Here is a 27,955-nt window from a genome sequence, read left to right on the forward strand (position 1 = left end):
GACAAGCAACACCGGCGTGTCTGTGAGCGGGCTCACTTAGCTTCCGCCTTTGCTCTTCACATCGATGACACCAGACAAAGTAATACCGTATGCTAATGCATTACGTACAAGTGCAAAGCCTAATGGTGTTGCCAAAAAGACGCGCTCCATGACGAGCTCGTGTGTGTGAACTGCGTATTCGACGGCTGGTGCCCGCCATGCTAGGCCTGCCTGTCGGAGCCGTAAATAATTAGCTGTTGCCGCTGTTTCAGCATCCTTGTCGTTTACGAAGGCATTTTATTCATAATTTTATGGAACGAATCGGGGCTGTGCAACGTTGTTTGTTTTGAGCTCCATTAAGGGGGATACGAAGTCGTCCCACCCTGCATGCCAATGCGCCGCATGGGGGTGGTGCCTGCCACTGATAGCTCCTTCGTCCCCATGTGTCTCGTAAGCCGCATGCCGCTGCCGGTACAACGTCGCGCCACAGGCAGCATCACACAGAAAATTGCGCATCTCTCTCGTGCTTCACTGCAAAGTGGCCAATGATTTCGGGTGTCACAAGCCCGCCAACTTCCGAGGGCTACCCGAAATGCACCGGACAGTAACGGGAAGTCGCCAGTGTCCACACAGTGTCGCAGTGCAAGCCGCCTTTCCTTGGCGGCGACTGTTACGAGCGCGAACAGCAAATGGTCGGGCCGTAAGCTGAACCAATGCGATGATCATACTGCCGCGCTGGGTTTCGGAAGAGGCCCATTCATGCACAGGGTGAAAGTGGAGTGAGGCAATCAGGGCGTCGTCAAAATGACGTTTCCATAAATACCTTTTTGTCGCCCACTTGGGTTTTAGTTCTTTTGTCTTGGGTTGATAAGAAACCAGAAAAGCTTGGTAATCTCAGGCACCCCAGCACTTCGCCGTGCAGGCACTGGAGTGTGTACGGTCAGGGTCGATGCGGTCTTACACTTCGATTGACTGCTGTCCAAATAATGCTACGTGCCGGAGCGAACGCAGCGCGAGGGCTGACATGCCTCCTTAAGCTCACCATACAAATAAAATATAAGAAAACTAATACTGCCGCACACCCACTTCTTACAGCAGCCCTATAACACTGTAGACTGCAATTCTGGCTACTACTGCTCGCAATACATAGAGCTCATTTTGCAGGCAGCTTGTTAAAGTGAAACAAATAAATGTGGGCAATTTCAATTTTTAACGGTGCAAAATGTATTCCTTTAGGCAAATAGCAAGCTATCTCGGTCGCAATGAAGCTGGCAAATCCCGGAACGCTGACATTGACGTACTATAGAGGAGTACGCATTGTAATATATACTCACTGTACACTTCTTCGACGTACTTCGAGTCTAGTCGATTGCCGAAACTTCCTACATAGGACGTAATGTTATTCAACTTTCGTATAGCAGCCTCTCGAATGCTGCGTCCAATCCACGTTGAAGATTCAAAAGCTTTCTGGTAGGTGCTGCGTATTGTTGACACCATCTTCTTGATTGCTCCTACCATGTATCCTAAAATCTCTGTTGGGAGAAGAATCATGTAAGCCTACAATTTCAGGACAATCTTTCCGCAATATATTGTTACGTGGAATAACGAGCAATATTTAGGTAATTTGCTGTTTTGTATATATTTAAGACTTCCCTCAAGTAAAGCTACTTGAAGCATATGGCTGCGGATTTTGCGAATGAAATTTCTGCCATCAACAACAAGAGGAAAGCCATAAGCGTTTTGTAAAAATAATGTTGCCAAAGATACTATAATAACATAAAACTCATTTTAGCTCGATTGGCATCGTTATGATCAAACTACTTAAAATCCACGGTAGACGTGAAACATAAAACACTCGTTCGCATTGGTTATTATTTTGTTTTAATTGAACATGTTGATGTAAAACATTTTGATTATACATCATTTTCTTAATATAAGGTAGGTTTTTCCTCAGATATGAAGATTCCAATTGATAAGTAATAAATTAGTTCTGGCGGTAGAGTTATTGTGGTTTCACTATTACTGAACGCCTTTAAACCATATTGACAGCACGCAAGTTTTTTTAATTCATGTACCAAAAATGCACTAAAGATGTATTAAGCCAGGTACCGTGCCCTAACACCTACTTAAAAATGTGAAGCCTTTCTCAGTGGGCTGCAGACACTTTGACCGTTTTATCTATCTATCTATCTATCTATCTATCTATCTATCTATCTATCTATCTATCTATCTATCTATATATATATATATATATATATATATATATATATATATATTGATCTGTCTATCTATCTATCTATCTATCTATCCAGCAGCTTATATCAGGGTACTCTGGTCATCGCGTCCGTTATTTAGGTAGGCCAAATCAACTATGGGCCAGGAAGAGGGTTGGACAAATATATAAGATTGATACTGATATGAATGTCATAAAAATCTTGTCGCGTATGTCATCAGATGCTTTCCTCCAGACGCATGTGGCATATACCCGTACACCCTAGGCTATATGCTAAGCCTGTATGTGCCACTGGCGATCGCAAAACCAGTAAGAAAAACTTACATCGGCAATGTTGACAAGACGATATAATAGAATAAGTTTCTTGGCCCCAACACAAAACTGAACATACGAATTCTGTATTGCAATGAAATACTGTAATACTGAGAGAGCCACGCCGAGTTTGAAAGCTACTTTGAAAGAACAAGAAATGCAAGTGCTATGTTGGTGAAACTCATATGTGGTTTCAGTGCTGGCTCTCCAATTTTACAAGCATCACATATGTACTCCTATGATACAGCCGTTACGTCGTGTTAATGCCAACTATAGTTTAGTGCCATTCACTGAAGTTCGTCGAGGTAGCATAGGCCAGGTCTACCATCTACAGAAACACGAGCGCTACATATCAGCTTACCATTTCTGATGTTCGTAATACTCATGTGTGTGTTGTCATTGATACGCAACAGTTAGCAACTGCTTGTACGAAACATATGAGATTGTTCAAAATATGTGTGTGCGTAAAACATTTGTAGATATTATGAGAGTCGTTTCGTAAGGTTTGCTTAAATAGGATACATCACAGTAACCATCCCTTCACATAGGCTTCCCATAACGTCGATTTCCGTGGTACACGGCTACTGCCAATTTTTAGGGGCGAAGCTCGTAATAGTCTGGGGTAGTCTGTCCCTCCAGACTAGCCAACACAGCATATCCGCAGACAGACCGACAAACAAACAAACAGACAGACAGACAGGCAGACAGACAGACAGACGAACGCACGGACAGATGGACGGACGGAAAAACAGACGGTTCACCCCACTCATCATCATTCACTTCGTGAATATGGTGCGACTTTATACAGTTCCGCAGTTCACGCCAAAAGCTGTTTCGTTGGTACCGGTTGCTTGTCTCTGAGGCAGCAAAGTTCCACACGCACATGCCCCCGTTGCCAAAGTTACATTTACTGGCAAAAATTAAATACCTCGCGAGTCCCATATTCTAGCGTACGGTGGTACTGTCAACACGAATAGAGCAAAATTTCACGTGAATGAGTAACAACGTCGTATCATGACGTTACGCGATAAGATATTTATTGTTGCCAAATCATGGGAACCCCTGATGACTTCGCAAGAAGTAAGTACAAGTTATCTGCGACATCACGTGATGTCCAGATGGCTTTCTGGCTCGCCAGGGCAACAACGAAGTCTACGGAGAATGACAGGTATTGAACAAGTGCCTTTTCGGGGCACCCGCTTCGCTTTGTGGTATGCTCAACGCAAGTCACAGGGAACCGACGAATTCTATATTGACGGTAGTTTTGCGAATACGACGGAAGGCAAGCACTGCAATAGACTTACCAGACTGAAAAAAGGGGGTGATAACCGCCAAATTCATGACTTTTCTGACGTGATTATAACAAGCGTCGCTTGCAAGCTTGCCCCGAAGAAACATGTATGGGTCAGTAAACTCGACCAACTGCCTGTAGACGTTCCAGGCTACTAAGTATTGTAGGCCCTTTTCGCCCATCGACTCGTTCTTGAAGAGTTTCACGAGCAGTGTGAGTACGTGCAGCACAACAAAAATTTGGTCTGGTCCTCCATATATGTCATTGGTGTACCTAGAAAAAAAGGTGTGCCATTCACCTGTCCTGAAAAGAGAAGCAGAGGTGAACAGAAAGTTATATTGTTGATAGTTATAGCACGAGAACAGAACGATGACAAAAGGACAAGAAGGAGATGAGCGCTCGTCTCCTTCTCACCCCTTTGTCACCGTTCTGTTCTCGCGCTACAACTATCACCATGTCATACTAACTAGTCCGAATCGCCACACCTCTAAGATATACTGGTGTCGAAATGCTGAACTGTCACATTGAACTGCACCGGCAGTACACTGCACACTCTACACTAACGGGTGGCATCTTCGAGAAACCAAAACACTGTAGACACATAATCGAATATTACATACTATTGTTTTCCGTAGTCAAGTTTGAGCTCAATAAAATAATTTTGTATGAATTTTTGTACTGAAAAGACGGCTAAAAATGTCTACAAAACGGTGTTTCTCTTCAATTATTACGAATCCTTGTAACTAACGGATAGGTAATAATGATAATTATAGTGTTATTATTAACATTATCATATAATTATACAAAAGTAAACTCAGACCTCTATGCCCCAGGGAGCCTGTCTGCTACGAGATATGTCTCTCTTTCTTTGAATTCAATATACTGCGATCACTACCGAGATAACATGACAGTGCATTTCACAAGCGAGCGTGATGATGTAAGGTGCTGGGTAGATCGCGAGAGAACGCTTTGTGTCTCGAGTAGAGTTGGGTGGGGTGAAGTCCGAAAAAAAATTAAAAATATCATAGTGAATAGTTTTTATTTGAGCCCTTACAAATAAACACCAATGCAAAAAGTATCGTTGTAGTAAAAAGTATGTGCTACCTCAATATTGCCATGTTGGCACCATTATAAACATTATTTCGAAAATAATATGACATGCGCCAGATATCGAATTTTCCAACAACCTGCAGGGCAAAACGAGACGCTACGTTGGACGATACTATACAGTCTGAAAAAAAGTTATTTTGTTTTAGTTTTTGCCCTAAAAAACTTGAAATTCCCTCCGTGGGCACTTACGCAGTCCTAAGAAGCCCAGTCCTTGGACAGCACGCGTTGAATTTATACAGGAGCCGGTGTTGTGTTGCTCCGAGACTCTTTGCAGATCAAACATCGCCAGTTTTTGTTTGTGACAATTTACGTTTTTGTTCATGGCTCCCACCTCATTGAAATAATCAACTATTTGGCGCGAGATATCTTTTGACGTGTCTGCTTCACCTCTTTTTGCCATTTTTATGCAGATATGCTCAGGCGTTTTATGGCTTCTATCTTTGTTCACCAGGTATTGTGACACAATTTTTTCTAGCGCCTGTATCTTGTTTTCAATCAGGGAATCAGAGAAAAATCGTTAATACTAAATCCTGAGACGTGTTTGCGAACGACTTGACTTGGAGCTTCCATAATTTTTTATACGTCTCTTGAGAGCATTCTTGAGAACACGAAAAAACATCAATGCAGTGAGAATAGAGGAAGTCGTGTGCTGAACGGTGGTCACTTTTATTTTATGTGGATTTCCTTCCAGTGATTTCTATGTGATATTTCCCTGCATTTACGAACCTTCCTAAATGAATAAACTTGTTATATGATGTGTGTAATTGAATAGTTCATTTAAGACACTCTTTAAGGCAATGGCTGCCTTTTCTGCCGTGTTCTGCCCCTGTTACAAGCCAGATCTGAAAAAAAATTGCTTTGTTCCCGTGCACAAAAAGAGCCAAATTTTTTGGTGTTATGTGCTCGTAGTCAGGAGTAACAAAATAAATATTTACGTTGCTGTACTGACAAAAGAGTAGCTTCATGCATGGATCCGAAAAACCAACCGAGAAGAATTTCACCCCTTTTTGACGGGTCACGAAAACACTGACACTAGTCGCGTAGTTTTCCCCGTGCGAATGCTGTGAGCAACAATCAACCTTTACAGATTAAAAGGTAGGCAACAGCCGGCACTTATTGCTGCAAAAGGGAAACGAAAAATAGTAGTTTTCGTGTTAGCTACAGAGGCCAGCAAAATCAAAATGCCGAGGTTTACCCACGTCTCAAATTACCCCTCCCTACCCTATACCTCACAAGACAAAGTACACATTGAAAAGTTTTTTGTTCTGACCTGGAATATTTTCTATGCAAAACCAGATGAATGCATACTCTGACTTCTGGCAACCACACATGATATTTTTTTCCGTGACATGATATTGTTTCCCGTGAGTGATTAGCGTATCAGTTCCAAGTAACTTCATGCTTACAATGTCCGTAGCAGTCATCGTAAAAGCGTTGTGCAGGCCAATATCCTTGCATTATCTATGTAATATACAAAACTGTAGTTGCTCTAAATATGCGGTACAATAGGTTACTAAAGTGCTGCAGAGGTATTTTATCGCGCTGTGTTCCAGTAGCCAACAGCCAGTCACTTTGCCCGCTCAGCATAACGTATTTAAGTTATAAGATGCTGCAATGGCGACACGTGTCTGCCCCTGTCACCCAGCTTGGCTTCGTCGTTATAAAGAACCGAAATAGCGTCATCACTTGTCGTGAAGTGGGATATATTTTGAGCCAGGATGGCAGCAAAGAAAGTTTCGGAGAACCTAAACGAGCAGGCAAAAATGCTTTCATACCTGGTGAAATGTATGGACTAGTCTCTCGGCCAAGGTTGAAAATAGTCATGTAAACTTGTTCAAGTTTAGGCAGGGTACCGTAGGTAGCGTCTACTGCAGTAAAAAATAAAGAGACGTACCATTTCATAAAATTCAGGAGAATTTGTTTTCATTTGTTCGAATGGTATGCAGCCAACAAATTATATCGCCCAATTTTAAAGCTAAGGATGTGGTAGCGCTAGTTCGTTCGTAGGTTCAGAAAACACTTGTATAGTTCTCGAAGATGATAATACGTTGAAATCATAGAACACGCACACTCGAAAAATGAACACTCACAACAGCGTTGATATCTTCAACGAAAAACATATTTAAAACTTCATAAGGCATATCTTACTAAATGATTACCAACAAAATGCACATATGTGGCGACACCATCTGCACGTTGGAATTCTGTAACGGTCCTAATGTACTAATCTAAGATTGTGACACTGCTGTGGCATCATAAGAAGAGTCGCGTGCACTGCAGTTTTCGACCAATGCCAGTGTCCATAACCACTATGGGGCATATTAAGTAGAAAGAAAAAAAATGACTGCATATCTACGGAGTGAATGAAGGAGAGTGGGCCGTTTTTTTAGCTCCCAAGAAACTTGCTCAATTGTACCCGCCTATCTCATGCCATGAGCAAAAGGGCAACCAGAAGCAGCACACAAGACTTTTTAGGCGCTGCGCACAAGGCGTGGTATATGGGACTCCCCTAGGCTGTGGCAAGTTCTATATCGGTCAAACGGGGCGTTGAATTAATGAGAGACTGAAGGAGCATGCCAATACTTTAGGCAAAAGTGATCATGCGCATCTTCCAGCGCACTGTAAAGCCTGCGGATGTCTGCCAGTGTTTGAAAAAAAAACGGTGATTTTTGGTAGGAGCAAAAAACAAACAGCTAGAGAGTGCTTGGAAGCCTATTTTATCAAAAAGAGAGGACCCGATTGTATCAGTGATACATCTATTGTGTTGTATGCAACAGAAATGCATATTTTGGGTAACTTAGTGCTTTGATCATGATGCTGTGCGATGTTTGTTGGCTGTGCACGCATGCGCGGTTTTGTCTTCTTTCCTGTGCGTTTTCTAGACGGTCATTAAACAGTTGGTAGTTGGCGCTGTTCTGTCTTCTCTCCTGCTCTTCGTGCTTCACGATATGTTTTTGCGCCTCAGTCTTCTGCACCATGTCTTAGGACACTTTCACAGTGTTTAAAGGAGACATGCGTATCATTTCATTGTGACCAACCCCCTCTTATTGAGCGAAGTGTATCACTGAACGCATTTAGAAGTTCAGGAAGCGTCCAATTTTCGTACACGAGACGGGATCTTAGTGAAGTAGGCCATAGGCGCCAAGCAGTCGACGTGGGCGTCTTGCTGTAGTGCAGTGGAACGCACAACCTATCGGGTAAGAAAGCAATATGGAGGCTAGGCTGCTCAGAATGGAACGCGATGCGTGGGTTTTTCACTTATGCAGCGGTAGGCGGGCTGTGGCTAGGCTGTGGCCAGGCTGCCGGGGGGGGGGGGGCAGGGGGGGGGGGTTGGTTGCGTGCACGCGTCAGTTTACTGCGGGGTCCTCACCGCCAACGAACCTCTTTTATTCAGTGGCCTCAAGCGCTTTGCGGACGCAGTCTGTCATAAGATAGTAATTGCGGCCGGCGTTTGCAAAGGTGATGCGGACACAACTAAATCAGTAAAAAATCGTCGCACTATTGTTGAGCCACAGCGATCAAAGCAGCTCCCTCTGGTGAGTGGTTGGTGCCGATACAGCTTCGCTGCCGAGTATTCATTAGTTGTAATGAATTCTTTTTCGAAATTCCGACTGTCTCCCAAGACCAGCAGTTTTGCAGAATGCATCATTAAGTACTATTTTTGAAGCATTCTTAAGCACTACCTTTCGTTTAGATACGCAGTCTTGTACGAAATCAACAGTTGTGTTCTACAGCAGTTGTTCAAGTACACTGGACATCACATTTTCCGTGGAAAAGCTGTATTCATTACCAGTTTTTCTGTTACAAATGCAAAAAAAAAAATCTCAGAAGGTACTGTTACACCTTGTGCCATTGACAATAATATCTGGAGATTTAGGTCCCGGAACCAATTCTCATAGTGTTCACAAACGGTTTAGTATCAAATGCGAAGCGTTCCTAAGCATACTTCGGCGGCTTTGAGTCTATCTATTCATCTATCTATCTATCTATCTATCTATCTATCTATCTATCTATCTATCTATCTATCTATCTATCTATCTATCTATCTATCTATCTATATATCTATCTCTATCTATCTATCTATCTATCTATCTATCTTTCTATCTATCTATCTATCTATCTATCTATCTGTCTATCTATCTATCTCTATCTATCTATCTATCTATCTATCTCTATCTATCTATCTAACTATCTGTCTATCTATCTAGCCGCCAACGACATTTAGCTTTTCTGCCTGTCTCAATACTAGTATCGATACAAAACTTGGTATGTCATAACATGGATGCATGATGAGCATAATTGACTAGTCATAACATGAAAATCAAGACGACAAGTATGTCATGATTTAAATTTCGTGGTCTTGCTGCTCTTGCGGTGGTTTCATTCACATGGCCTTTTGCAAAGCTCAAATGGTATGTGTGACATGACTGCCTAGAGAACATATTGACAGATCCTAACGAGGAAGCCGTGACAGGCATCTCATGATTTTCATGTTATGACTAGTTATCACTGCAAGCCACGCTCATGGTGCGCTCGCAGTCGTTTCACTAGCTTCACATGTGCCCAATTCGGTGCTACGTGACGTCAATGAATACCGAATGTATATGACGGCAAACCTAATCATGATATCCGTGTCATGAAAAAATTGGCTACATTCTACGCCTATATCTCCAGCTCCACATATAGTAAATTTTGAGTCACGTGACCTGAATATACGACAAAGGTAAATGACACGTCTAAACAAGATAATCATGATATGCGTGTCATGTGAAACAAGATCGCATGCTACGCTCATAGCATGCTCGCGGCCATTTCGCTAGCCCCACATATACCAAACTTGGTATCAAGTGACGTGAATAGACGACTAAGGTAAACGACACGTCCAAACATGGTAATCTAGATATGCGTGTCATATAAAACATGACTATCTGCTACACCTTAGTGTTCTCGTTGCCGTTTCACTCGCAGCATATATACGAAATTCGGTAATACGGTACGTGCATGCACCACGAAGGTAAATGTCACATCCTAATATCATAATCTTGATATGCGTGTCATGTGAAACATGATTCTATGCTATGCTCATAGCATGCTCATGGGCGTTTCTCTAGCTCCACCTATACTTAATTTGGAATCAGGTGACGAGAATAGGCGACGAATTTGAATGACACGTCCAAACACGATAATAATGTTATGCGTGTCATGTAAAACATGACTACCTGTTACACTGATAACGTGCTCGTGGCAGTTTCACTCACTGCATATATACAAAATTTGCTAATACGTGATATTGATGGACGACGAAGGTAAATGTCACGTCCAAATAGCATAATTGTGATATTCGTGTCATGTGAAACATGATTACAGTCTACGCTTATAGCGTGCTCACGGCCGTTTTGGTAGCTCCAGATATACACAATTTGGTATTACGTGATGTGAACAGAAAGGTGAATGACACTTCCAAAGATGATAATAGTTAATTTCTTCCTCCTCGGCTAGCTTCTACACTACCAAAGAAGGGAAGGTGTTTGAGGTTCGGAATGCACGCCCCTCGATGACCCGAGCACCCAGTGTCAGCGCGAAGGAAGAACCGTAGTTCGGTGAATAGACGCTTTAATGTAACACTCAGGCGTCTGCCCGGGTCCAAGCCCAAATCTCCGCTCTGTTTTTCTCAACCAAACACCCTCTTTCTAACTCTCGGTTGAACAAAGGGTCTCCACACAAGCCAATAACTCGTGTGGGCTCGCATCACCATAACCAATTGGAAAAACACTTTCATACCAGGCACCGCATTGCAAACAAGCACGTTAAAAATATAATGTGCGAAAATATAAGTTCTACGCATGCCACACTCTCTTCCATGCCAGGCCAACCTCTGTCAGTAGCCATTCTCACGCTCGAGATCCGCCAGCTCTCTCAATAAACGTGGCGTCGTCGAGGCTTCCTCAAGAGCGGTGAGTACGCAGTCAGGCTCTGTGCGCTGACAAGGTATGCATGCGACAGGGAGGCACCCGCCATCCTGCAACACACCGTAATGAATGATAGAGGGGGAGGATAAGCTTGTCTACGTGCCGCCACTAGGTCTCGGTCATCCGAGTGGTCGCGCGCCTGTTTCATTCTCAATGGCACACGTGCATGCCAACATGACTTACTCAGATGACCAGGTTTGACCTGATTCCTGCAAGACGTGCTTCCGATTAAGCTTTCCCCTTTAGTCCCAAACTGGGGGCAACCTTAACAGCTCTACCCGTGAACCACATGAAAGACGATGCCTCCATGTTCGAATGCGCGGGGCCTCCGCATTCGCTTTCGCAGACCCGATCAGCGTCGTCAGTTGACGCGTCGGCTACTCCTCCGCACTCTGCAGCAGCCGCATTAGTTGCGCTACACACAGCACGCCGCTGATGGGTGCCTCGTACAAACTATATTCATGGCATGGAAGTCACGCACGGCCTAATTTACGTCCACCTAACAACGTTGTTCTCATATTAAGTGACATATCAGCCTCATCATTCGTGCTTCGCATATGATCGATTCCCACAGTACGTGCGATCTGCCAATTTTTCGCACAGCTGGGTCAGAGTTTCCTGTTCATACATTGTTGTTTAGATCACGCCAAAAAAAATAAAAGACAATTTTTTTCAGCTCTACAAAAAACTTCAGATGTTGCACGCATAACGGTCTTCAGATTGCAGGTATCAGAGAATTAGTGATTTGGTAGGGTAAGTAGCATTGCAGACACGCAAAAATTCAGCGCGTGACCACAACATGATTTGGAAAAAAAACGTACAACGACCCTAAGCTTTGTTGTCTTTTGCGTTATGTAACTCTGCTTGCGTGTGAATTCGTAGCAATAATGGCATGTTGTACACATGTGTCATAAGGAGAAGCACAAATATATAATGCTATATAGTTAATTAAAATAAAATAAATAAATGCTTAACACTATATAACCTGTTTACCACGGGGAACTAAGCCAACAATTGCGTATCAAAGGGCACGACCTCCTTTGCTTGCTTCTGGCATCTTCCTTCTAAATATTTCCCACCAGTCCCTTTATGCATGATCGGCCCACCGAGTGGCTCCTAGCAATCTAGCAATCAATGTGTGAATTTTCCTTCCGGAATGTTTCGTTAGGTATTAGTGTGAAGCTAACAAGTATCTATACACAATTTAAGGAGGAAAGTGCATGCCATATACGATCTTCCCTCTGATGAGGGTGCATAACGGAGCCATGGAATGGTTATAGTACATATTGGTTTAGTGCCGGACAGTTTTTGATGTCCGTAAAGCAAGCGAAGAGCAATTTTCTCATCCAAGACAAAATAACAACAATTGCTTTTGGTGGTGGCTTAGAGTTTGCAGAAATCATAAAGCTTCACCGTAGGCACTCTTAAATGTGGCCTAAAAAGAGAATTAAAAATAGTAAAACCAGGGTCAACTCACAGTGGTCATTGTATGCTTTTATCTTAGAGGCGAGTTGCTTGTCCACAGGAGGCGTCGCGCCATACATTGTCATAGCTTTGATGTAGTCTTCCAATGCACGCTTTTTTCGTGATTCATGCAAGTATAATTGTTCTTTACTGTAGGAAAGCTGTAAATAAACAAGCCATAATTGCTCGCGGGTCATGTCAAGCCTAGATACCGGGGAAAAAAGTTTTGACGCGTAAAATAGCTGAGACACCCAAACTTTGGCGCAAACAGTAAACAGTATCAATTTTTATTTTCACCATTTGTGGGCTCAACCAGAATTTCTGCAAAAAAACTGGATTTTACAGAAACTTAAGTCAGGAAACGATTAGGGTCTTTATCGCCATTAATAACGTGCAGGTACACCCATACTAGTTTCATATTGACTATACTAATTTACAAAACAAAGATGAATGACCACATGCCCAAGGTTTTCTTTGTTTTCCTTGTCTTCAATATTTGTTGGTTTATTTCTTATTATGAAGAATTGTATAAAAAGAGATGCATCGTACTTAAATCTTTCTTACTCGTCGTCGCCTGAAGTAACTTTCAGAATTTGGCTGTTTCCTTCGTCACGCATACTTTCGTGCAACTGCGAATATTTTTTAAACTTAATCACCATTCTTGGAACAATCGCTGATCACATTTCACAGACAAAGTATTGTGTGCTGCGTAGGCTCATGTATGTTTCATTTAGGATTTTAGCTGGACGAACAATATATGCCAACAAATGCACCAACACAAACAAGTCAAGCCTCATTGTTTAGGTGCAATGAAAATGCCTGTGTACGGGGACAGCAACATTTGGGAAAGCCTGACATGGCACGCTGAGAATGAAAGCAGGACAACTTATCTAAAAGTCATGTCGTTTCCTCAGCGTCCGAAGTCCTGTCTGCCAGCTCTACATCACTTCCCAGGGTTATCTTTTCGCCTGGCATTGCTCAGACTCTGTGGTTATCATCTTGGTGATTTATTCTTGGGTATCAATCACTACTTCTCAATGAAATATTGATTTTGTTTTAGTGTAGTCACAACCAGAGAGTTTGTGTTGAAGATATACAGGGGAATGCCATCGTTCGCTTTAGCGCTATCCCTGCCCGACTACGCCTAGATACTCATACGGAAACCACGCATGGCTCTACGAATACATTTTCCCTTTTACATCATTCCTAAAGAAGTCTGGGACCGATAACCCTTAATTTTGTTTCCAGAAGGAGAAAAAAAGTACGTGTATTTCTCGCACTAAGAGCTCCACTCATCTCTTAGTATATTTTGTTATACCAGGATTCCGTGCCACGCTTAAGGGCTGCATGTTGGCCGCTGGAGTTCTACACTCTTTCTAGTATTAACCTTCTGTAACTCGACTTGTCTGCGCTGAGTTGCGCTCAGGAGCCTGATATTTCGAGAGTTGTGTTTACTCTGCATTCCACTCTTCTTAATTATATGGAAGCCGCAATTTGATCAGTGCCGCAAATTTTCTATATGTTGCTTTCAAATCCTTCACGAAGATGACATTCTGACCAGTATTCTTTTTTATTGGGGAACTCTGCAGAGGCATTTTGAAAATGACAAAAACATTTAGATATTTTCATTCAATGAAGACATCTACAAAGGCTACTCAAGCTCGAATGCTTTACAGCCAGCAGCTTCACGATGATATGTAATACCCCTTTCACACGTGGCAACTTAAGTGCACTTTCAAGGAGTGTACTAATGCTCACAAATGCCATTTGGGCGGTTCGATGCTACACGTGAAAGCGAGGTGTACTTTGGAAATGATGATGTGGCAATTGTCTGTTTGTAGCGGAACATATATTTGGTACTTTTGCGACCATGTCTCATCGTCGGACCACGTTGTCTTCGCTGAAGTAGCACAAGTGGCACATGCCATCTTAAACGACAAGACAACGAATGGCCTACACATGTGCAAGTGCGCCTTGAGGTAAACAACGAACGCGATGGACGCCGCCATTGCAGAGCCAGTGCTGCTGCATCCCCCTAGCGGATATGGCCGCAAACTGGCTGAGGGTGAGGGCAGCAAGGATGTTTCTTGAGTTATGACTTGTTTTAATACATATCAGTATCTGTTATAACGACAACAATAGTTAAAAATGGTAAGAGTTTCACTTTAGGCAACAGCCTATTCTGTGCAAGCCACTGGCAATGAGGCTACACACTTCGTGGCAGCAAAGTGTGTTTGGGGAACACACTTTCCGGCAAGTGTTCTTCTCAGCCAGAGTTACTTAACTTGCTCGTGTGACAGCGCGCGAATGACACTCGCGGCTAAGTGCACTCGCTCTAAGTGCACCTAAGTTGCCACGTGTGACAGGGGTATAAAACTCCGAAGTCATACACAGACTAGGTGCGAATGAATAGTGATGTTTTTTGCTAGACTTTTGAAATCAATAGCATTGCGTAAATATTGAGCTTAACACTGACTTCAGGCCTACATTGTAGCCCAAAATTTTTAGCCCCCCTAGCGGCTCTATCTACATGAAGTGCAGTATTTTCTCGAGGTCGCATAATAATTCTCCAAGAAGCTGCGGTGAGATTTCACTGCTAAAGCGAAAAATGTACAGAGTTGCATATGTTTCCTCTCCATAACCATACAACTTCCTGATTACCGACGGTGCATATCATAACGACGCTGTTGGTAAGAGCCACAAATTGTCGTGATTGATATAATTTGATATACGGGGTTTAACGTTCCAAGCCATCATTTAATTATGAGAGACCAAGCCGTTGAGGGCTCCGGAAATTTCGACCATTTGGGTCTCTTTAACGTGCGGCGAAATTGGAGCACACGGGCATACACCAACAAATCGTCATGCGGTCTTGCCCTCTTTGCTATATGATGTTATGCAGGGACAGACTCACTTACTTGAATAACCCTCTTCTTGTTCAGAAAGTCTTTTTCGCCGAATTCAATAGAAAGCACAACATGAATTCCGAGGTCGAGAGAGCCGCGCACCATTATCTCAACCGGTTCGACTTTCGTCAATCTCGTCTCGTTCAATAGATCCAAGTTGAGTGACCTCATCCATTCGACGAGATACTGGGTCTGGGATGAAAGTATATCAAGAGATCAAACAATTCACAATTTTATGGCACATTTCGCGTTGTATCTCAATGCACCTCGCATTAGTATAGTTAACATGAACAATCGGAGAGACGCAGCTCTGTAGGCTCTGTATAGGAGACAACTAACATGTTCCAAGGTGACATCCGGCGAGCTGGTCCACGCTTACCTGATCGACTATGGGAACACAAACATCCTTTTTACTCAGTCAAGCACTCAAAGTGCGGTGTTTGTGCGTGTAGTCTAACTAGTTTCCATTTTTTGAGCGAAATCGGAATTCCGCTTCTCAGAAAATTTAACGTCTTATAAAAAAGTGATTCTGGCATATATACTTGTGTAGGTTTGCGCGACAAATAAAAGTAATATTATTGCTATAGCTAATATATAGACAATCTTGGTTGGATTTCGCCGCCAGCATCAGCGTCGATGTGACGTGCCGTATATGTATACGTATCTATATATATGAAAAAGCAAGAAAAAAAGAAATCAGGAAAAAAATATACTCCAGCGCACACAATCGAACGTGGTACCCCGGCGTCGTGAATGCGAGGCGACTGAGCTACCGAAGGATACCTCTTTCAACGTGCAGACGGCAAGCTATTTACACCTATCACTTACTGCTGTTGGCGGGCTTCTCGGGGGCAAACTATCGTGTTTTCAGCATTATCAGCAAAATGACGCATTGAGCTCGCGGGGCCACTTATCTATCACGTGTACCTTGGCCAACGGAAAGGAGGGGAGTGGAGGATCTATCACGCGCCCTTATCTCGAAGTGGGAGGGAGGGAAGGATCGTACGTCTCGACTGGTTTGGACTTCACCTGCAACGATGCTGTTGTGGTTACCGGGCACACAAAGGTCACTTCAATCATTGCAGTCTCCGTTTTCGATAAGCGTGGGCTTTTCAGACACAGCGATGTAACAACGGAGGCGCTTAGTCGCGTTCATCCGTACCTGTGAGTACGTTTCGTGCGTCATTTGTGCGAGAGAAACGTGGGGCATCTTTTGATCTGCTTGCCGTTCTGCGTGTGACCTTCTAATTTGTTGCAATTGCGTTCATTGCTTCGCCTTTGCGTGAACACTTGGACTTTTCTGTTATGACGCTCCTATTTGCACTCTCGCAACTTACACTCTGAAGAGATATTGTAAGATTGTACAGCCATTATGAGATTGTGCATAATAGATGTATAATGTACACATGTAAAATAATCTTTCACGATAAGAAGAGCTCAGAGTTGCCACTTGTTTGTGCTGTACATGTTCTTTAACACCGTACACCTAATTTACGTTCTTGTGTTTACAATTGTGAATGCACTAGCCCAGTACTGAATTCAAGCTACTGCCCAGGGGGCAAAGCCACTACAGCATGAATGCAAGTACGCAAGATATCAACTATATAAAATCCGGTGACATGCTAGGAATATTGATTTCACGCAAGAAAGTTGGAGAACGCAGCATGTGACAGATGTTCAGCTTTTAGTCAATGGTTCAAAGACGTATCGATACCTTCGGGCAAGTTGAGAAGCTGCCCGCATATTGGGGGCTCAATGGGGGACCAGCGCTGGATAGGTGGCACGCCGAAATATAGCACCTGGCGGAGATTAGCGACACAACTCAGCCTCTCGCGCACGCATGACCGACTGCAGTGTACCCACAGAGAAATATACTTTACAAAAAATGGCCACTGGAGCCTTTTTGCAGCCCAGCTGAAAAATGGTCTGACAAAGCACTAGATGACGTACCCATCCACGCTTTTACCTCTTTGTTAAGACATGTATTAGGCTCCTCAGGAGGACATTGAATACCAAATTTCGGCATCATTTTTTGAAAGAAGAAATCCTAATAATTTGTGCACTTTTTCACATCCGCACTACATCATGTTTCGCTGACGACATTTATGCATCACAACAAACAACAGTAAAGTATGACTAGGAAGTGTGGCCTTTCTGCATTTGTTTTGCCCAAAGAGGCACATTCATTTGGTTTAGATGTACTTTACTTGTATTCCCTTTGTGGAAGCATGGGTGTGTAGGCTAGTCGTAATGGGCACTCACTTTCAGAGTATGAGGGTACGGGTTCAAACCCCAACATCGAAAAGAAAAAAGAATGCTATTTTATTTATGCTGAAGACATTATCGCGTCTGACCAGCCGCTTGTGTCGCTGAAAGCAGCGCAGTAGCTGGGCCGCGTGGCCCTACGGGAATATCCACTCTCAGTATATTTCTCTATGGTGCACCACTCTGAGAGCAGGCTCGTGCGCCGCTGCCGCGCTTCAATTTGGAACGAACTGCTCGAAAAGCCATTGCGCCAGTAATACTGTACTGTAGTTTCGAAAAATAAATTTGTTTTAAGGCTACTCTCACATAAACAGTACTAAGAAACGGAGAGAAGCCCTGCAAAGCGGACTGCGTCTATGCGTATAGTATCGAAAAGACAGTGTTGTGCTGTGATGGCAGCTCCTTCTTCCTCATTTTCTGGTTGCGTGCTGGGTATGAGGCTAATTCTAGTGCTGGCTGACATGCCCCCATTTATAAGTTCATGCTGCGACGATTCCATACTGCCAAAATCTGCAGTAAACGAAACAAAAGCAGAGTAGAAGGAAGCTGCGTCAATCTTTTTCTGGCATCATTTCCACGTCCTGTCCGCGGTTTGTATGCACGGGGACGTTGATCAAGCAAACCTCCGTAGTAGCATAGCACGTGTGGTTTCGCACTGTTATTCTTGAGGGTGCGGTTACGATTAGCTACCACAGTCGCCTCACTTCAATGGGGGCAAAATGTAAAAATAACATCATGAACCAAGGTATATGTGCGAATAGAAGAACCACAAGTGGTCACAGTATTGATACGCACTTTACAGCGTTCCTCAAACTGATATCTTGTTTGGCACATGAAAGCCTAGTGATTATCGATGTCGAACTGACACCTTCATTTGAGGACGACACAGGAAAGCTAAAAAATTTCAACTGCGTTATTCGGCAACCTGAGAAACGTGTGAAAAACGAAGACATTTGATACTTCTCTAACAAGGCATACATTCCGATGTTACTTAGCCACGGCAGCCAGTGAGAAAACGCTTACCGCATCGGCTGGCCCCAGAAAACTGAGCATCGAGTAGTCCATTGCTTTGTTCAAAGCAAGAAATTTGTATTTTGCCCAAATTAAGCTAAAATGAGGCATCTCTGTATCGAGTCTTCACCGCAAGAGTATGTTTTATAACAGCGTAGAGGCGTAGATGAACGTGGCCTCGCCAAGTCTTGTGGACAAGACTGCTTTCATTTATAAGCAACTGTTCACCAAAAAATATATATATATATATATATATATATTTATATACTACCTGCCTATCGTATCACTCACTTCACGCGGTGGCATTGAAGTTTGGTTATGGTGGTGATATAGATGAAGGCATAAAAACTTAGTTCGTCCTAAAGTGCACGACTCAGCGCTCAGCAGGCCAGATGAAAAAAAATACATAGGCCGTATGTTGCTTAATACTCTTGTTTTATTTCCGGCAAAACGCCGTTCAAAACTCAACTATTTGGCCAGGGTTTCCACTGGTGGCTGTCTTCACTATCGAATAATTATAGCAGACACGTGCCGTTCGTCAGACAGGAGAGTGAAAGCAGAGTTTTGCTCGCCTGACCAGTTGGTTGCAACGCCGCTTCCTTTTTCTACGTCCTCCCTCTTTTTATATAAGGTTGCACTAAAATACGCAGCACTACCGCCAGCGCCGTTTGGTTTTCTTACGGCGAAGCGCGCACCCACCGCCTCTACCAGCGCGTGCTCTCACCGCCAAGGTGGTCGTGGAAACTCCAGTGCTGGTTCCCTATGAAGACGCTGGCTACACTGCGATGCTCATTGACTGACGTAAGCCAGCACTTTCGTAGAAGCAGATACGTTTGTTTTAGTGCCACGATACACAAGCTGCAGTGATATCAACTGCACATCATAAGAAGCTGTCGTAAGACTCTTCATGGAATCCTCGACAACAGCTTGAGGAGGCACAGACCAGTGAAGTTTTTGTTATTGATTAAATAGTCGTTGGCAAGTAATACTGCGCGAGTTGGCGTTGTCCGGACATGGCATTGGTATAGGGCAGTTTCGTTCCATAGATTTAGGCACTGTATGGCTTTTTAATAGAATACTTGCAGATTGCCTGGAATTTATTCCAGCTCGATCTGCGATTTTTGTTTTTGATATCATCAGAAACTGGCGTCTATCCAGAACGCCACCTTCACCAGCACTGTGTTTTTCATGACGCGAACTTTTCACAATGTTGTGTGAAGATTTCCGTAGTCTAGACTAATATAAACTACAAATCACCTGTGGTACCTACATACCCACCATCGAAGGAGGTATGTAGGTATGTGCGCACAAGTATGTGGAATTGTCTTGATGAACTACACGAGGAATCCGTGAAGTTATTCATTTCATAACCTGTCACTAATATTCGCCATGAAGTCCTGTCTTCCTGTGCCATTTTGTTTTTGATTTTGACAGGACTTATATGATGGCCATGACAACGCCATGATGAAGGTGGCTCTGTAGATAGAAATGGTGAAAGTGTGTATTGTTGGCTTAGAAATACTTCGCAATTAAAATGCCGATGGGGCTTCTAGTGTTTTAATTGCGAATCATTTCTTAGCGAAATTCCGCGACTTTGATCGTATCTATCTATCTATCTATCTATCTATCTATCTATATATCTATCTATCTATCTATCTATCTTTATCTATCTATCTATCTAGCCAAGCATGTGTTTGTAGCTCTTGTAACGGTTTCGATTATGTTATCGGTACCAAAACTTGTATGGCATAACATAACTATATGACGAGCATAAGCGACTAGTCATAGCATGAAAATGATAATATCCATGTCATGAATGTCATGACTTATATTTCATGGTGTTGCTACTGTTGCAGTGGTCGTAACACTGGTATGGTATGATATGACTTTATGGCGAACATAAGTGACAGACCCTAACGTAGGAACCATAGCATGCTTGTCATGGTAAACATGACTACATGCTATGCCCATTGAGTGCCCGCCGCCGTATAGCTAGTTTCGCATATACCAAAATATGTGTTAGGTGTCATCAATGGATGATTAAGATATATGATTGGTGCAAACATGATAATCACAATAAGTGTGTCATGTAAGAACATGACTAGATGCTACGCTCATGATGCGCTCGTGGTCATTTGACCAGCTTCACATATAGGAAACTTGGTATCACGGGACGTGAATGGATTGTGAAGGTATAAGACTGGTGCAATCACGATATTCAATATATGCGTGTCATGTAAAACATGTATACATGTTACGCTCATAGTGCGCTCACAGCAATGGTGCTAGCTTCACATATACTTAATTTGGTGTTGCGTGAGTTGAATGGATGGCGAAGGTATATGACTGGTACAAACATGATAATTATGATATACGTGTCATGTAAGAACATGGCTCATGATGTGCCATACTTATGTTGTGCTCGCCGCCGTTTCTCTAGCTTCACGCAGAGCAAATTTGATATTGCGTCGCGTGAATGAACCACGATGCTATATGGCAGTTGCGAACATGATATTATTGACATGCGTGTCATTTAGGAACATGACTACGTGCCACGCTCATGATGCGCTCATGGGCGTTTTGCTAGCTTCACATATACCGAATTTGGTTTTACGTGACGCAAATGCACGACTAAGGTATATGAGACGTCTAAAAATGATAATCATAACATGCGTGTCACGTAAAACATCACTACATGCTACACTCATAGCATACTCGCAGCCGTTTCGGTAGCTTCACTCATACTAAATTTGATATCATGTGACCTGAATAGACCGCGAAGGTAAATTACACGACTAAACATAATAATAATAACGTGGAAGTCATTTATGGCATCATTTACGTCTGCTTCATAACGCTGTGCTCATTTTAAAGCTACATGTCGACCTTTCTTATTCGTGATTCGCATATTATCAATTTCCACTAGACGTGAGATCTGCCAATTTTAATGAATTGCTATATTCAAGCGTGTGACACTGAAACACTAAGGCTTTATCGCTAGCATCTCCTCTCTAAAAAAACCAAAAACAAAACAGGACGCTTGAACACCTCCTTTAAGCACTCAGGCTTCATCGCTAGCATCCTGTTTAAAAAAAAGGAAAAGCAGGACGCTTGAACTTCTCCTTTAAGGGCATTACACTATAGCTTAACCGGACCGAATTCACATCGCTTTTCAACAGTGCCACAATTATTGTTTACGTAACTTTGACTGCTTGAAACTATCCTAAAAGACGAATTGCAACTGCAGTGCCAAGTGCCCACTATGTCATTTCTTACCTTTATCAAAATCGTGAAGTACCCTCTAGGCATCCGTAGGGTGCCAGGAGTATACCTTCGCACACAGTAAAAAATTTTACACCCAGAAGGGTGTAAATGAGCTTGTCCCGTGGACGACACCCTAAGGGTGTTAATTCAGCACCTTCCAAAAAGGGTGCTTTACCATGCACCCTTAGAATAGGGTGTACATGTAAAAAAACTGTAGGGTGTTAAAAAAACACCCTTAAGGAAGGGTGCCTTCGATGTCCATCACTTTTTTAGCACCCTCTGAGGAGGGTGCGAGAAGGGTGCACAAGGGTGTTGAGTGCCCATGGCAGGGGTGGCGAATACTGCCACCAATAGATATCAGCATGCACTGATTAAACACTACTTGAAGAAAGTGGTCCTGATTATCGATGGTGCACCACCTGTCGAGCTCCATTCATTGCGTGTGGGCAAAAATATAAACGCGTACAATCGTGTATGAACTTGTGCTGGATCTATATATACTTCACAGTATATGCATATTGCGCGTTACAGAAAATGAAGCCTTGCTGCCCTTGCATATTGCGTTTATTTAATAGGCAAATAAAACAAACTTTTCTTCTGCCACACAACTTTTTCACCAGATATACGTTCATGTATACGTACACTACACATGCAACACCTCAAATGTTTATCATATTTTTTCAGTTTCACTTTATTGACAATTCTTTGCAACATACAATTACACTGGTTTCAGTTTAGTATACTGCTTCAAGTACATAGAGACTACAAATGAAATACACGCTAATATATCCCTATAATTCTTTCAAGTATCTACAATCCTACAATCCCAGTGGTTTCCAGTTTAATACTCCTTCGTGTACACAATCGGTTAATAGGAATGAAATACAGGCAAATATATACTTATGATTCTTTCAAATATATACAATCACCATGATTTCACTATATACGCCTTCATGTACACAATCGTTCCCAAGAAGTGATGCACACAAAAATATATATGGATAGTGTTTTCAAATGTATACAATCACAGTGGTTTAAGCTTTGTATTCCTGCATGTATAACAATTGGTTATGAGAAATGATGTAGATGCAAACATATACGGGTTTTCGCATATATAACTTTAGCAAATACTTAAGAAACCAATACAATGATCAGAAACACAATATGCTAAAAACGAACACAAAACTGAGTCAGGACACACAAAAAACAAAAGAGGTAATGCATAATTATGGCTAATGACACAGCTGGGTCACTTTATGCCTAATGTCCCAGCCATTTTGGCAACCATCTCAAATGTATTAAAAAAACTCGTGCTGCATTGAAAATAGTGAACTTCTGGAATATTTAGGAGAGGAAAAATATTTGGTCACGTGGCTGCTTTCTGAACTTTCTGGAATGCCGTCTAGGTGTTGTATGTAAAAAATTTTATTTTAAAAGCACCGCTCCTTCTTTCCATACGAAACTCGGTCTACGTGTTATGTAACTAGAGCTTAATTTGGGAGAGTTGGTTAATCGTGGTTGTGTGCTAGTCACAGCGCGACAACTTTAGGAAGAGACAGAAAGGACAGGAAAGAGCACAGACTGTCAACTGAATTTAATGAATGTGCTACGAGCGTTTTTATACGGAGTACAAGAACCGTGTTCATGCGCGACGACACATGTGAGCACTACAAAATAATTTTAACTGTGAAAAGAATACTCCCTCTCGGAAAGGATAAGTGAACGTGTAGTGATGCACTGATCATTGGTTTACCTGTTAAAAAATATTTCTACAAACGTTAAATTGGCATTAAGTAAACCTATTCTAGTGACGAATGGGGCAAGATTGACTATTCCTGTTGCTGTTTAGTACACACACTTTTGAAAGCTTGTAAGGGGTGGAAAACAAAACGCTAATATCATATCTGCTGGCTATTTTTCTAGTTGTGAGACACGTGATGTCGTATAACATGCAAAGATTTTGGTCATTGTTTTTTGTTGGTCCTGTCTTCTTTAACTTTACCTTCTGCAGGAGGGTTTTGCAAACGGGTGTGAAGATTCTGTTGCGATACCCAGCATCTTTTAGTCTTTTAATCTGGTTTTTAAGCCTGAGCTCACCCTTGTGCTAACATGACTTCTGAAGGGTGGCCTGAATACATGTATCAATTCCTCTTTCTATTAATTTTGAATGCCCACTATCAAAAGGCAGAACATTCTTAGCACTCCTGGGCTGATAGCACCAGCCAATACCCCAACAGCATCATCACACTTGTTTGCGAAACCCTCCTGCAGAAAGTAAAGTTAAAGGAAACAGGACCAAAAGAAAAAGAGAATGACCAATCACCTTTGCATGTCACATGGTACTTGCAAGCTTTCAAAAGTGCATGTACTTACAGCAACAGGAATAGTCAATCTTGCACCATTCGTCACTAGAATAGGTTTACTGAATGCCAATCTAATGTGTATGAGATACCGCTAACACGTGGAAAAGTAAACATAGGACAAACTGGGCAATGCTTCAATGATCAAGCAAGACAGCATGCTTCAAATGTTAAGAAGGGCTATAGTAGTCTCATGGCCGGACACCGTAAAGAATGCAAGTGTAGTCCTAGGTTTCATAAAACACGGTTTTTGAAAAAAAAGCAAGCAGAAAAATGAGAGATTTTAGAACTCTTTATCAGGAAGGCCAAGGATCAATGCATCAGTACACCTTCACTTATCTTTTCCGAAAAAGAGTATTCTTTTCTCGGTTAAAATTATTTTGTCATGGTCACACATGTGTTGTTGCAGATGAGCCCTGGTCTTGTGCTCAGTATAAAAACGCTCGTAGCACCATCAATAAAATTAATTCAGTTGACAGTGCTCTTTCCTGTCCTTTTTGCGATAAGATTTTTATTACAGAAAAGAATTTCATTTTCTTACAGTTTATGTATAATGATGAGTTTTCATTGTATCACAACATGGAGCAAATTGCATCTCAATACGGACAAAAATCACGATTTTGTGAAATTCGTGATATTTTCTCGTATATTTCAGCAGCTTGAGAGGTATAAAGATATTTTTTCCTCAGAATATACCTTCTGTGGAGTAAGTATTCACTGCTCAGATATTCATACAAAGCGCAATATTGCAATACAAAATGCAAACATAACACATTTTGGCTTTATTCTTGGAGCGAATGTGGCAAAAAAATTGCACTATTATTATTGAGCTTCAAATACCTTACAGAAGCACATTTACTTAACAGGTAGACCGAATTTGCTTTAGAAAAAATAAGCCGTAGTTTTAAAACAAAATTTTCCACAAACAGCACACAGACGGCATTATGCCAGGAAGTTATAAGCCAGCCACATGAACAAAACTTTTTTTCTCGCTGAAGTATTCTAGCAGTTCACCGTTTTCAACGCAGTAAGCCAGCACATTTTTTTTTTTCAAATACAATTCAGATGGTCGCCAAAGTGGCTGGGACGTTTGGCATGGAATGGTCCAGCTATATTTAAGCAAAATAACTTACACAAATAACAATATTTGTTCATCTACCATGACCACACTAGAAAAAGTTGTTCAGGCATTGTGACACTAAAATTTTCAGTACCGTACTGCCTGAACAACTTCTTTGATAAACTCCAAACTCACGCCGAGAAAAAGCCGCTCAGTCATGGTGGTTGTTAAAGGCCTTGCGGCCGTAGACAATGTTGAAAATTAAAAAAAATCAACTCATCAGTGCTGTCACTCCTTCCTTCTTCATCATTACTGACACGGAAGATTTTTCGGTTATCCATGTGGAGGTTCAGGAAGTAGGCTTGCTCTAGGCTGGGTCCAGGGTAGACTACGCAGGACGTCAGCGGCACCCTCTCATCCTGTAATAAGAGCAAATATGACTTCTCATAAAAAATATTCGTGCTGTTCTGGCTGCACCATATATAAAGAATGTGTAGTGTGTATCCTTCGAAATGGCGTGTAATTGACTGAACTAAACTCGAAGCATACAACCCATACATTCCAATAATTTCGTATGATAAAGATAAGAGTTTTCAAGCATACAGCGAATTCCCGAAATGAGGTGAAGTGTAAGACTACAGCTCAAAAATGGCACTTACGAAAGCCTGAACTCACTTAAGAATCAAATTCCTCCTAGGGTAGTGAGCCAGTGTGAAAAACAATTCTTAAAGTACAACGTTTAGAGCATGTAGCATTAATCAAAACGCACAAGAAACTTACCTCTTCATGTACAAACAGTGAAGACATCTCTGCTTTCTCTTTTACATGAGAACAAATGATCTTGCGCGTGGCACTAGCGAAGAGGTCTACAAAAAAAAAAAGTAAAAGACTTACTTAAATCACGCCTCTAACAATCTGAGGAATTGTTACAAGTCACCAATCAGTGCAATTCTGACTGCCTCTATAAGGGCATCAAAAATGAACAATTTTCTCGTTCTTTCTACTCTCACAAGACGCTCCGTCAATGGAATCTAATCCAAATTTGACGCTGTGCTTCCTATTCGCCTGCTTTCTAGACGTAGGGCTGCGAACATGTGTTTTGTGACCTAATCTAGCACAGAAATTCGTCATCTATAATTCAATCATCTTATATAATTCATTGTAATTTGATAAAAGATGCGATAGCTCGTCCAGTTTTTAAAGAGTTGCGGGCCTGCGATAGGCACTGCCTTGCACGTATGAAAGTACTTCTTTTAAAAAAAAAATTCAAAGCTTGCTTTCAGAAAAAGCGTCTGGCATATTTCGACAACCAAGCCCATCCTCTGATGGCAATCAGGGACACGCTATTAGCGATTATTGACTACGAGATTTACAAACACAACCCGTGCCTAAATACTCAGTTAAACACAATCACGCAAGTAAGAGCGCTCGAACGACACCAACGCGCGCGGACGCCGACTACGTTGCAGCAGCCATGACTTATGCTAGAGCAACCGCACATAGCTCCAACAGTCGCGTATACTCTCTCGATTCTGTTATAACGCCGAACATTATCGCAGATGAAAGCGAAGCACGAAAACAGGAAACAGAAACGAGGAAAAACAACGCACGGCGATGGCCACAACAACGCGAAGTCTTCTAGATCTTTCCCTGTTGCTGGTGGCACTTGTCCTACATAGCTTAAAAGACCGAGGCGCACGTGCTGGGAGCATCGCGGCATATCAGCACCTCCAACTATACCGTCTTTAAGCAAAAAAAAAAAAAGCCATTTCGTACAGTGCGCCTCTGTACATAATTTTTGCTTTTTCTTTCTTTTTTTGCGTTTACACCTACAGAAGCACGTTGCACATTTGAGTATTAATAGAAATGTTATTACGATGTAGCCTAAAGCACATCTTAAAACAATATCAATCACTTTGTGCAGTGTATAGACAATGTGCGATCAGCAACTAATCCCGCCCTTGTTAAGTGATCACATCACTCACTGTATGAGTGATGCAGGCACTTACACAACATCGCGCATAGCAGTGTGAACTCGTTAAGTCCCACGTTTAAACGGGCATCTGCAACAGGCCCGCGAACGCATGCTGTTGTAAATGGCTGGCAGCCTACTTCGGCAGAGCTGCTGCAGGCGCCCAGCTAGCGCTGTATGATTACTACCAACGAAAACAGTACACTCACCGTTAACAGGCCCACGTTATCCGTGTCCGCCACTCCATGAATATTCCTTATTCCGAGCGTCACTTCGAACACGGTGTCATGGTGACCAGCTTTGAATATGCGCCTGTTCGCTAGAACACACACAGCGACCAAGACCCCCGACCAACGCAACGCATTTGAAAGACTGATGAGACAGAAAGGGCAACACTGAGAGAGAGAAGGAGGAGGCACTGGCGGCGGCGTGGCGGCGGCGTGGCCGCGCCGCAGCTGTCGACGCAGGTGTTCGGTGACGCAACTCTTCGCTTATCTACGCCGCCGTTGACGCTGGCCGGGTTGAGCGGGGGGGGGGGGGGGGAGGAGCGGCAAACCCGCCAAGACGGCGCCGAAAGGCAAACGCTATGGCGCATACGGCGGACGGCCGTTCAACGTGGAATGACTCTTTGTAAACGGCCACTCTCCATCCAGCCAGTCGCACAGCGACGCAGGTTATTTCCCAGCCTCGGGTTCTTTGAGTATTTTGACGGAATGCGATTGCAGTGGGCGAAAAATAGTGAAGCAAAACTTGCGCAAA

At 42.6% G+C, this 27,955-nt stretch overlaps 2 protein-coding genes across 3 annotated transcripts in view; one reads left to right on the plus strand and one right to left on the minus strand.

The window, feature by feature from the left end:
- Positions 1–1,179: 1,179 nt before the first annotated feature.
- LOC142803310 (uncharacterized) lies at positions 1,180–16,102 on the minus strand. 2 transcript variants are annotated; one of them, XR_012894049.1, is made up of 6 exons: positions 15,988–16,102; positions 15,277–15,456; positions 12,372–12,519; positions 6,701–6,793; positions 3,829–4,118; positions 1,180–1,511 (listed from the first exon to the last, which is right to left on the minus strand). XR_012894049.1 is itself a non-coding variant. In XM_075888437.1 (6 exons), the coding sequence occupies exons 2-6, from the start codon at positions 15,433–15,435 to the stop codon at positions 1,228–1,230; spliced, it is 969 nt and encodes a 322-aa protein (XP_075744552.1). In that variant the 5' UTR covers positions 15,436–15,456; positions 15,988–16,102; the 3' UTR covers positions 1,180–1,227. The 2 variants fall into 2 exon arrangements, 1 of the variants encoding a protein (XP_075744552.1); XM_075888437.1 differs by having other exon boundaries at positions 3,829–4,113.
- A 184-nt stretch (positions 16,103–16,286) lies between these two features.
- The window catches only part of LOC142803896 (neprilysin-21-like), a 155,465-nt gene continuing 143,796 nt past the window's right edge, over positions 16,287–27,955 (plus strand). The window contains exons 1-2 of the mRNA XM_075890188.1: positions 16,287–16,428; positions 19,191–19,341. Of these exons, the coding sequence (XP_075746303.1) occupies positions 19,303–19,341 (39 nt within the window). The 5' untranslated portion in view covers positions 16,287–16,428; positions 19,191–19,302. The remainder of the gene's footprint in view (positions 16,429–19,190; positions 19,342–27,955) is intronic.

This window comes from Rhipicephalus microplus, chromosome 3 (assembly GCF_043290135.1).
Source record: "Rhipicephalus microplus isolate Deutch F79 chromosome 3, USDA_Rmic, whole genome shotgun sequence".
Classification (NCBI taxonomy): Eukaryota; Metazoa; Arthropoda; class Arachnida; order Ixodida; family Ixodidae; genus Rhipicephalus; species Rhipicephalus microplus.